General features: G+C 41.1%; 1 protein-coding gene across 2 annotated transcripts in view; it reads left to right on the top strand.

The window, feature by feature from the left end:
* Window positions 1–12,367, top strand: part of XPO6 (exportin 6) — a 102,556-nt gene that overhangs the window by 47,192 nt on the left and 42,997 nt on the right. For both annotated transcript variants that reach the window (XM_044979686.1, XM_044979685.1), the window contains exons 7-9: window positions 6,591–7,047; window positions 10,850–10,976; window positions 11,897–12,006. In XM_044979686.1, the coding sequence (XP_044835621.1) occupies window positions 6,591–7,047; window positions 10,850–10,976; window positions 11,897–12,006 (694 nt within the window). The remainder of the gene's footprint in view (window positions 1–6,590; window positions 7,048–10,849; window positions 10,977–11,896; window positions 12,007–12,367) is intronic.

Here is a 12,367-nt window from a genome sequence, read left to right as displayed (position 1 = left end):
CATAGCGCAGATCCATCCCTGTCGTAACATTTCCTTCCTAAATAGTGATCCATAGTCAGACAAATGTTTTGCTGGAAAGATATGCCTTGTGCTGTGCTCTGAAAGATACGTCTGTGCTGGCCACCAGATTTAGGTGAACAAGGAAGCCTGCAAAAATGTGGGGGGCCAACCAACCACGACGGGCCAAATTTGATTGGTGTTGCAAGCCTGTGTGCTAGGTAGGAATGCCACTCACTCAAATTTGGCCAAGCCGCCCCTTTGTCATACCAGTAGGGATGGGGCTCTACCGTTACGCCACCCAGTCAGCGCTGCTCCCACCTGTTGCGTCCTTGCCACATTCAGATTCTCAAAAGGGGCGGGCATGGTGCTGTCTTAAAAAGTATGGAGGCTTGGGGGCAAGGCCCTTTTGTGCCTTCCCCTGAATCCGGCACATTTGGGACCAGCAGAGGAAGCAATCTCCAGGGCTGGGGCCTCTCCACTGAAAATGTGCTACTTCCATTCAAGACTGCATATGTGGCATCTAAGCTGTCAGCGCCTTTCCTGTTGTGGAGGTGCTGGGGAGGAAAGGCTGTTGAAAAATAGCTAGTTCCTAAACTGTCTGGCATCAGTGTTGGCTTTCATCTATGAATTGCAGCTGTAAGTGCATGGAAAGCCAGGAAAGATGGCAGTCTTAGCTGATTCATAGATTCCAAGGCCAGAAGGGACCACTGTGATCCAGTCTGGCCTTTAACTTCTAATACAATATAGATGTGGCTTTCAGCTCCATATCAGTAACATATCCAAAAGATACTCTCTACCCACTTCCCCCTCTGACTACAGACATAGCAGCTTGCACAGCACCGTTAGGACAAGTAGCTACCTTTAGAGCTTGGCTATGCATCTGCTTTATAGCTGATTCATATACTTGTCTCCCTTAACTAGCTTTGAAAATGGAGCATGCACATTGCTTAAATTACTAAGATGATGTGCATATTATAGATAGTTAATGCTTTTGCAATTTGGAGGAAAAGGAGCTTGTAGATCCAGGAGATTGAACAGGAGCAAATCCCACCCCATTGTTCTGAGGACCAACAGTTTCCTTGCTGTCTCATGTATCAAATGGTCCGAGTTCAACTTGGCTTCTTTCTGCAGCAACTAAAGATGTCGTAGCCTTTTCTTCCTCCCATGTTCTGAGAAACAAGAACAAATATTGTGATGCAATTTCACATCTAGTTGTATATAGTAGAGCTTCACTGAAACAGCTTTTAAATTAAAAACCTCTCCGAAGTTGGCGCTACCCTCCACAGAAAAATTTCACAAACTTGTGCTAGTTAAGGATGTCTAAATGTCAAGTCTTGTAGAGAAATCTAAATCTAAAATGTCAAGTCTTGTAGAGAAAAGAGGAAATTCCTCTACGTAAACAATGACTTATTTCTTCACACTAGTGTTGACACGCAGTTACAATAAAAGCTTCTAGATCACATAGTGCATCCTGTGAATTAATACAGTTCTTCCGCTGTAGTAAAACTAAAAATGTGTGTTGGAACAGATTCCACTTTTCTTCTCATTTACCACTAAGAACAATTACCCTGATGAACTGGTACAGATCACTTCACTGTGCTCAAACTACTCTAGTAAGTTTACTTAGGCTGAGTAACTCCAAAGGTTATCAAACCAACTGAAGGAACTAAAACTTAAAGTGCAGCAGCCTTGGGGACTGTACATATTAGGATATTAGTGTATGTATCTGAAACTCCTCTAGAAGAACAGTGGTACCTAGTTGTCAAGGGAAAAATTATTTAACCCTGTTGCAGGCGAAGTATTTGAAGAATCTGAGTATTAACAAAATAAGAGTACAAAATAGCATATTGCAAGAGTGAACTGCATTGTTTGGTCTAGATTGGTTCCCTGTATGTAAGCTTGGCACTGATCTGGGCATGCCTTCCTTACACTGATGTTCAACTAGTACATTTTTGTAGTGCATTGTTGATTCACCAAGATTATTGTCTTTGGAAAAACACTTGAGTAATGCTAGTTTGACATTGCTAGTAGCAAATGACTCAAAAGATTGGAGTGATAAATAACGTGGATAGGGCATTCATACAGAGCAGCATGTATTGCTTGGTAAATCAAGCCCATTCAAACAGTGTTTTTGTACAGCCAAAGCAAGGCCATGCATATAAGAATAAAGAAGGCAGACCATGCTTATAGAATGAGGGACTGTATCCTGGATAGCAGTGATTATGAAAAGACCTCCATAGGAGTCGTAGGAATAAGCAATTCACCATGAGCTCCTGTTCAGTGCTGTGGCAAGAAAGGGCTAAGGTGATCCTTGGATGTATAAACAGGGGAGTAGAAAGGTGTCTTGACCTGTGTGTATGATGTTGGTGAGACTGATACTGGAGTAGTGTGTGCAGTTCTGGTGTCCATATTTTATAAAGAAGGTTGAAAATTAGGTTGCAGAAAAGAACCAGAAAAATGATTTGGGGGCTGGAGAAAATGCCTCAGTGAGAGACCGAAGGAGCTCAATGTTTAGCTTATCATAAAGAAGGTTGAGAAGTGATGTGATTAGTTTACAAGTACCTTTATTGGGAGAAAATACAAGGTACTAAAGGGCTAACGCAGAAAGGTGTAACCAGAACCAGTGGCTGGAAGTTAAAGCCAGATAAATTCAGATTCCCAGGCCAGAAGGGACCATTGTCATGATCTAGTCTGACCTCCTGTATAACGCAGGCCGGAGAAATTCCCAGAATAATTCCTACAGCAGATCTTTTAGAAAAACATCCAATTTTGAATTAGAAATAAAGCACAAGTTTTAACACTACAGGGTATTAACCATTGGAACAAACTACCAAGGGGGAGTGGTGGATTCTGTGTCTCTTGTCTACAAATAAGGCCGGATGCCTTTCTGGAAGATATGCTTTAGTCAGATGCAAGTTATTGGGCTCAGTACAGGGACAACTGAGTGAAGTTCTATGGCGCCGTGCTTCATAGGAAGTCAAGACTGGATGATTTACTGGTCCCTTTGAGCCTAAATCTTTGAATCTCTAAAACTACTTGAGATCAAGTATTTAAGCTTGTCAGATCACATGTGATTGCAGTTCATATAATAAAGCATTTGTCTTTTACTAATGAGACATACAAAGCCTTTAACTTTGATTTTCTATTAGCATAGATGGCCCTTGGCACTTTCCTCTTTTTTATGTTTGAATGTAATTAACTATGTACTTAGGTATGAAACTTTCAAACAGCCATGATAAGGGCTGGGATCCTGAAGCTAAGCTCTGTAAATACGTAACGGCTGTATTTACAACCAGAACTCTTTTAGAACTTAGTAAGTTTGCAGTGTTTCCATGTTTTCTAGGAAAAGCAAAGAGAAATCATTAAAAGAACCCTTAAATCTGTTTAAGTGGCATTTATGCACTGTAGTAGCGTCACATTTTCCATATTTGAGATATGTCTACATAGCCTACATTAAAGCGCTGCCTGTTAATGTGCTTTAACAGGGCTGTGTAGTCGTGGCTTCGGTGCTGGGGGAGAGCTCTCCCAGCTCCGTAATAAAACCACCTCTGCAAGGGGAATAGCTCCCAGTGCTAGGAGTGCAGCTCCCAGTGCTGTAGCACTATCTACACTGCCACTTTACAGCTCTGAAATTTGCATTGCTGCGGGGAGAGGTTTCATCCCCCAAATGAAGAAGGCTTCAGCGCTGTAAGTGGCAGTGTGGACAAGGCCTAACACTCAAGCCTAGAAACTTCTTCAACCTTAGGTCCTCTGGTGGGAAATACTGGGGTCTTTGAATCAGCAGCATGTTGCTGAATGGTTTACGTTCTCATCTGGCCTCTCTTAATGTGTTGCTTTACTTGAAAGCGACTAAGTGAAAATGGTACTACTATAGTCAAATCTGTTTCTTGGGTATATTCAGCCATATGTAATGAACAAAATGAATAAAAAACAATTAAAATGGACTGCCTCAGTTCTACTAACCATGCAGAATTTAACATAGCTAGGGATATCCTACAGGAAGATCTGGATGACCTTGTAAACTGGAGTAATAGTAATAGGGTGAAATTTAATAGTGAAAAGTGCAAGGTCATGCATTTAGGGAGTAATAACAAGAATTTTAGTTATAAATTGGGGACATATCAGTTGGAAGTAACAGAGGAGGAGAAGGACCTCAGAGTATTGGTTGATCACAGGATGACTATGAGCCGTCAATGTGATATAGCCGTTAAAAAAGCTAATGCGGACTTGGGATGCATCAGGCGAGGTATTTCCAATAGCGATAAGGAGGTGTTAATACCGTTATACAAGGCACTGGTGAGACCTCATCTGGAATACTGTGTGCAGTTCTGGTCTCCCATGTTTAAGAAGGATGAATTCAAACTGGAACAGGTTCAGAGAAGGGCTACTAGGTGATCCGAGAAATGGAAAACCTGTCTTATGAAAGGAGACTCAAAGAGCTTGGCTTGTTTAGCCTAACCAAAAGAAGGTTGAGGGGGGATATGATTGCTCTTTATAAATATATCAGAGGGATAAATATTAGGGAGGGAGAGGAATTATTTAAGCTTAGTACCAATGTGGACGCAAGAAGAAATGGATATAAACTGGACACTAGGAAGTTTAGACTTGAAATTAGACGAAGGTTTCTAACCAGTAGAGGAGTGAAATTCTGGAACAGCCTTCCAAGGGGAGTAGTGGGGGCAAAAGACATATCTGGCTTTAAGACTAAGCTTGATAAGTTTATGGAGGGGATGGTATGGTGGGATAGCCTAATTTTGACAATTAATTTGGCAACTCATCTTTGATTATCAGCAGGTAAGTATGCCCAGTGGTGTGTGATGGGATGTTAGATGGGGTGGGATCTGAGTTACTACAGAGAATTCTTTCCTGGGTGCTGGATGGTGAGTCCTGCCCACATGCTCAGGGTTTAACTGATCGCCATATTTGGGGTCGGGAAGGACTTTTCCTCCAGGGCAGATTGGCAGAGGCCCTGGAGGTTTTTTGCCTTCCTCTGCAGCATGGGGCATGGGTCACTTGCTGGAGGATTCTCTACAGCTTGAGGTCTTCAAACCACAATGTGAGGACTTCAATAACTCAGACATAGGTTAGGGGTTGGTTACAGTAGTGGATGGGTGACATTCTGTGGCCTGCATTGTGCAGGAGGTCAGACTAGATGATCATAATGGTCCCTTCTGACCTTAAAGACTATGAGGGGAGAGGGACTTGGAACCTCTTTCTCCTTGTCATCAACATAATTATTCCATAGATTCATAACTTGTTTAGTAGTTCTCAGTTGTAGCCGACAGACTCCCTTAAAAGCTATGAGGTTGCATAGTTGCAACTGAGAGCATAATTTCATGACAGTGGGTCTGCATATGTCACAGAGGACCTAATCTTATTTGCACAATGCTTTGCTGGTGGTGATGCACAAGAAGGTAAAACCCTTGTTTGATTTAGATTCTTTGGTGTATTTGCGGGAGGAGGCAGGAGAGCCGAACCAGTTCACACTTCATTTGCAGTGTTAACATAGATATAAATGGTGTGAGTCTGTGGCAATCTGGAAGTTAAGATCTAAAGGACAGAAGCATCCAGTTACTCAGCCCAACAGCATGCGTCATTCACAGTGCTGAGGAGCACTTGTCAGAATAAACTAGAAAATGTGGGTAAGCAAGTGTAAAGGGCCGTTCTGAAGCTAGTGGTGACAGCAGCCACCTTGCTAAAAATGGTGTCACTTGTGGTAGGGTAGAAGACCAATAACAGGTTGTAAATCCCATAAAAACTTACTTAAGCACTTTAAAAGTAATCTACTGAGGCAAGATGGAAACTGGTATAGTCTCTCATGCTACCAATGTCTCAGATTACCTCATTTTGAATAAGATGCTAAAGGCAAAATGTGAATACAAATTTGAACTGTAATAGGTCAATTGCTTATGAAGTGCTACATATTGCTGTGTGATCTGCATACTTTGGAGACACTTGTTAAATATGATCTAGTCCACATTAGAAACAAATACCTTATAAATATTATTTTTTGTAAGTAAGCATTGTATTACAGACAGAATCCACAAACTTTATTTTATATGCATGGAAAACATAACTTTGCCAATGATTTAATTATGCAAGTAAATTTTATAGCAGGCTCCTAAACCCTAAAATAGGTTTATAATGAAAATCCCACCAGAGCCTTAATTAAAGCAGTGCTTGTGTGTGCCATACCAGTAAAGCTGGAAATGTAACATGCTGCAGTACAGAGCTGAATTCTAGCTTTCATTCAATTGTTTTATATACCTCCTCTCAACTGCAGTGCCGCCTGCTGCGGAGTGTCTTAGCCAGACCGAAAGGTTTGGTCAGTCTGAAACTTTAGAACACAAAGGAGGTAGCTGAGGTGAGACAGGGTTGCCTGGTATGCTTTGTAGAATCATATAGCTATTAATGGCATGTTGCATTGAATGCTTGTCTTTAGACATTTAACTTGTTAGATGCATAAAGAGCAGCAGTTAAACGCAAAAAATTGCTTTTGATTTATGGTCAAGATTTAACTCTACACATCCAGTTCCCCTCTGTTTGGTATGTATACTGTGATTTAAGAGTGCATATGCTTTATATCCTAGGTGGTGACCTGTTAAGTAGCCTGTTGCAGAGTCCCAGTGCAGCCAAATTATTGAATCAACCGATCCCTATCCTTGATTCAGAGAGTGAATATATTTGTTCCCTGGCATTGGAGTGCCTGGCCCACCTCTTCAGCTGGATCCCTCTGTCTACCAGCATCACTCCTTCACTCCTCACCACCATATTCCACTTTGCCCGCTTTGGCTGCGACACCCGAGCCAGGAAGATGTCCTCTGTCAATGGCAGCAGCCAGAATTCTGTCTTGGGTCAAGAGCGTGGTAGGCTTGGGATCCTGGCTATGTCTTGCATAAATGAACTTATGTCAAAGAACTGCGTGCCTATGGAGTTTGAGGAGTATTTGCTGCGGATGTTCCAGCAGACATTCTATCTCCTGCAGAAGATTACCAAGGAGAACAATGCCCACACGGTGAAGAGCCGGCTAGAGGAACTAGATGAAAGGTAAAACAAATCAACCAGCTAAGTAACTGTGGTAGGATCTTTTGCTTACTAAAAGACTGTCTATACTGACTTGCTGTCATGCATGGTGTGTTTAATCACCTTTTTTTACAGAGCTCTGTGCTGCTGAAGGAGAGCAGGAAGGTAGGTGTGTTCAGGTAAGTTGGTGGCAGGGGGGTTGACTTTGCAAAGTGACTGGTAGTGTAGGTTTGTATTCTTTCCTATCCTCTTCCTCCCCACTCCCCCATTCGTTACTGTTTGACTGCAGGTGTGAGGTGTCACGAGAGCTGAACCTGCCCTTCATTCAGTTGCAGCAGAGCAACAGAAGAGGCACAGTGAGGTAAAGGAATTGCAGTATTCCCTTTCCGGTTCATATCTGCCATCTGTGTGTTTTAAAGTCATGTTTTAAAGGAGTGGGCAGCATGCTCCAGGTCACTCCATGACTTTGAAGGGAATGAAAACTGGTCAGTTTCATACCTTATATTGGGACTTGAGAAGCTCTCTGTTTTGTTTTGTTTTTTTAAATCAGCATTACAGGATTTTGGAAACTTGAGGTTCCTTGGGGTGTTAATATGCTAATTAACCAGCCTTATGAATGGAGCCCCAAAATTGAAGGCTCCTTCAGGCATTTGTTAATTATAACTTCGGTCCGTGTAAAGGCAGGATAAGTGGAAGCATCTGGGAGGCTTCTCTAATTCCTTTTTCACTTCCAGAGGGATACGAAGAAACTTATTGCCTAATTCAATTACGAATCTTTGACATCTTTCATAAAGATTCTTCTACTTGTTTTGACAGGAGGGAAAGTCATGTTGCATGGTTGAACTTTCCATGTGTTGAAATAGTCATTAGTGTGGCATAGCAGACAACTACTGATGTTAGCTTCTGTTACAGCACTGCTGTAGGTTTTAGCTTTGGGAGCTCTCTCCTGATGCTAATGTTGGCAGGATATATTTTCTGATGTTGTAATTATGTGAATGTACCCAGATTCACAATTGTAGCCCGTTGCTGTGGATGCATGGTGATAGAAGTAGATAAGCACGGCACTGCACTACCAAACTTCTACTGAACCATTGATCATCGTCCCAGACATGACACCCAAGTTTCAATCAAAAGGTTAATGGGTTTGCGCAACAGAGGCACTTTGTAACTTCAACTCAGGTGGAAGTCTTGGTTTAGCAAAAACGGGTCAATGTATAATACAGATGCAGTGCATCTCTTTCTCTCAAATTGCCTTCAATCTTTTTCAGCTGGCTTCTTTAGATATATTTTTAACTCTTTTGGAATTTAAATCTATATTAATAGTGAATTCTGATTATCCATTTTCTTGACTATCCCATTAGCTTCGACATTACCTAGCTTCCTAACATCAGGTGTGCAGTAGCAAAATTGAAATCTCTTAATTGCATGTACATTTGGGCATATGGATAGAGAACAGATGATTCCAGGAAAGTGAAGCCAAGTTAGTAATGCTGCAGTGGGAAAGAGTTCTTTCTCTACCCCCCCACCCCCCTGCAGTGTAACAGACTTCAGAGCACAGGGATTTTTCTCCACAGGCTGTGGAAGCTCTGCTAGAGCCCAGTTTGATTTTTACATGTTGCACTCATTTGGTATTCTTTTGATATAGCTCATGTTCAGAGATCTTGAGGTCCATAAATGAATCTCCCTTTTTGTTAATGCTTAATATGATTTGAATCAGGGATGTAACCTAGATATTTTGACTTAACTTTATAGACTTCTCTAGCTTTTTCATGAGTAAAACATTCTCTGGACTGGTTGTTCTACAATCTTTCCCTCCTGTGGAGTAAAGAGTCTGCAGTCTGTCAAACGGTTTTTTTCTTTGTTTTAAGGTTAGCTACACTTTGATTTCCAAGACTTGAGTCAATTCCAAGTTTTCAAGTCAAGCTGTCTTCTCACTTGCCATTTTTAACTTGGCATGCTGCTGAACAAAGCTGACATTGTTGCAAAATAGTGTAAAATGACATAGCAATACCTTATCTTCTACCTTTAAAACCCTGATTGCCTTAAAAGTTCACTCTTATCTAGGACAGGAGTGACATGGGGTCATGGTTGGTTATCAGTTACTTTATTTACCATGGAATTAGTGCAGTTTTGAGCCTTCTTGAACTTGTAAACTAGTACAGAAAATGTTAATTTTAACCATATTTTGCAATTTCCCATTTGTGTGGCATTTAATTTCAAGTTTCCAGTATCTTTAATGAAATCCGAAGTGTAGTAACAAAGTATAAATGGTAATTCCAAAGCTAACGACTGGCTTAGTGGCTTCTAGAGGCCTACATCCATATAAAACTTTCAGCAGATCTTGGATTAGATCTTGGTTTAAAGAAAGCACTGAGCTCAGGATAACTGTTTCCCACTAGGTCTCTTTAGTTTTGAAGTATTTGGCCAATGACCAGTACATACTTAGTGGGAGTTCCTCTTGCCAAGAGGACTGGTGCCAAATGAACTATAAATATAATCTTACTACCTCATGCGTTCCAGCAATTGTGTGGGTCCACAGTTTCATAGTGACCAGTCTGGGAATGATGCAACTTGCTGTTCCTGTTCAGTAGTGACTCTAGTTTGGAGCTAGCTTTGTTCAACTAAAAGGAATAATTTTTCTCACAGTGAGGTGTGTCGGACAAATAGAGTTTCCCATCAGTGCAGATGTAATAAGGGGCTGTCATTCCTGAGTGTCTTAGAATTTTGCCACTAAAATTATTTTGGTGTCTTCAGCTGTGTGATGTTTCTTTTTTTAAAAAAAATTCTTGAAATACTTTTTGATATTTAAGAACTCTAAACCGTCACATTGGTGGGAGATATCGGCTTTTCAGCCGTGCAGTTATGTAACTACATCAATGGGGTTCTTGGTATTAGAATGTTCACAAAGCATCCTGTGCAGTGATGGCATACAGGTCGTTGTTCTTTTGCAGTCAATACGTAATTAAAATCATATCCTAAACTCTGGTAAAGCTCCATATTGCATAGTGGATGTTCACTCCACATTAACAGGCTACACTGCAGTGGCCTTTATCATTTGTTTTAGCAATACTTTCTTGAAGATTTAACTACTTACTCTGCCATGAAAGCGTGTCTAAATTTTGGTGGTAGTTTCCTTTTTGGGCCCTTCACTTCATATACTGTAGCATCAGAAAGACACAGTCTTAATCATGGAACTGACTAATCCTAGATGTGGGGGGAAAACTGACAAGGAGTGTTTAAATCAAGACTGCCTCTCTTCATAAAAGAGATGGTCTAGTTCAATCACAAGCTCTTGGACTTGATGCAGGAATTACTGGGTTATATTTCCCCAGTCCCCGGAGTACTTCCTATTTATCTCTGTGACATGGGTGTGGCCGTTGGTGTGTTTTTAATACCAGAAAATCAATTCCCAATATCTGTGTTTATCCCATTCAACAGTATCTCCCCAAGTGCTACATTCTGTTGACTAACCCCATCCGTATCCATTCAGCTATGATGGATCTTGCTGCTAAATATTTGTAGCACTAAGGGGGTTGCTTATCTCAAGGCCTTATTTAATTCATATTGTTTTATCTGAACACTAAAGTTGCTTTTGACTAGACTGTCTTTTCTGCTGTGTTTCAGGTGTTAATGGAATGAAGGGTTGCCCGTCCTGTAGGTAATTGTTGCAGGGCTTTATATTTTAATTGTACTACCGGCTATTAAATGTAGTTTTTATTTAATGGAACGGTTTTGAGTGACTTTTTCACTATTTCAATTACATTGTTTTTCCCCCATGGCTTCCTTCATGTTTTATCAGTTGTTTTCTCTCTTTTTTTCCTCCTAGCTACATTGAGAAGTTTACAGATTTTCTGCGTCTCTTTGTGAGCGTCCACCTAAGGAGGATTGAATCATACTCTCAGTTCCCAGTGGTTGAATTTTTGGCTCTCTTGTTCAAATACACCTTTCATCAGGTACAGCACTTACACTGCTTTTATCATATTCCATCCTTCTTTGTATGTCCTAACCATGTATGAGATGAGTAAAGGATAGCTTATTTCCCAATAGGTCTGATGGCTCGAAAGCAGCCCACTAAAACTTCAGTTTCATGCCTTTTTAGCAACTGAACATGTTATCATACAGATTTCTACTGGCTTAACACCTTGGGACTTCTTGGAAGCCTTCATGCACTTTCTAATAGCATAACATGCAGGAAATTTTGCTCCTGGCCCCAAATAGTTGAAAAACGATCAGATCTAGTTATCTTGCATGAATGACTTGGCTGGCTTTTGTCTTTGTTGCTGTTTTAATTGGATTTGGAGAAACTTTTTTTGAAAAGTCTCTGTATAACCCCATACATCTATGCTGGGGGATGGCTTTTTGTCACTTCTGAAACTGTTGCTTTTACAGCTTCTCTTAGGCTTGGTGGGGGATGATTTTTATCTTTTTTTTTTTCTTTTTTTCCCTCACATACCATGACCTGGAGTGTCACCTTAAACCTGCTACAAGATTAATTGCTTTCACACCATTCAATTAAACTTGCAACCTTATTTGCACATGTAATTATTCATATGTTGTGACAGGGGAGGGAACTGTTAAAGGAAAGATACTTGCCTAGTTCAAGGTCACAGGAGGAGTCAGTCAGAAGCAGGACTAGAGCCTGGGAGGTCTTGGCTCCCAGTCCTAAACTCAGACCTCACTCCTCTTTTGACAGTTCAGGCAAGTAGGATTTTTCCAAGTGACACGGAAAATTCCTCACTAAAGCAAATCTGCATCACTTAATGGAAGTGTCCTCCCATTCTTGAAAGTTACACACTAACTCAAATTCTGGCTGCACATAACCTATATTTTATTGCAGTTCATGATGTTTAACATGGGGTTTTGTGTTTTTCAGCCTACCCATGAAGGTTACTTTTCTTGCTTAGACATTTGGACACTCTTCTTGGACTATCTTACTAGTAAAATTAAAAGTCGTCTAGCAGACAAAGAAGCAGTACTCAACAGGTAAGCAATGCCAGCAACTGTTAACAAAAAAGAGCTTGAGATACTGCATAAAAATAGCTTTGTCTGCGTGGAGCTCACGCTTGCCTGCTGGTTATGCCTGAGTCATCACACTAAGAGAGAGTCTGTCTTGCATTTCCTAATAATTTTACCTGCAGAGGCTATTGTAACAAAATGTAGTTTGGGGGTGATAAGTTCTACATGCTTGTGCAGTTCAAGATTGACACTGAAGCAGGGGCGGGCAAACTTTTTGGCCTGAGGGCCGCATCGGGTTTTGTAAATTGTATGGAGGGCTGGTTAAGGGAGTGGGTCGTGGCCCGGCCCCCACCTCTTATCTTCCTCCTGCCCCATCCAACCCCCTCTC

The sequence above is a fragment of the Mauremys mutica genome, chromosome 11 (assembly GCF_020497125.1).
Source record: "Mauremys mutica isolate MM-2020 ecotype Southern chromosome 11, ASM2049712v1, whole genome shotgun sequence".
In the NCBI taxonomy this organism is placed as follows: Eukaryota; Metazoa; Chordata; order Testudines; family Geoemydidae; genus Mauremys; species Mauremys mutica.
The sequence above is the reverse complement of the archived record's forward strand: the minus strand, read 5'-3'. Positions and strand labels throughout refer to the sequence as shown.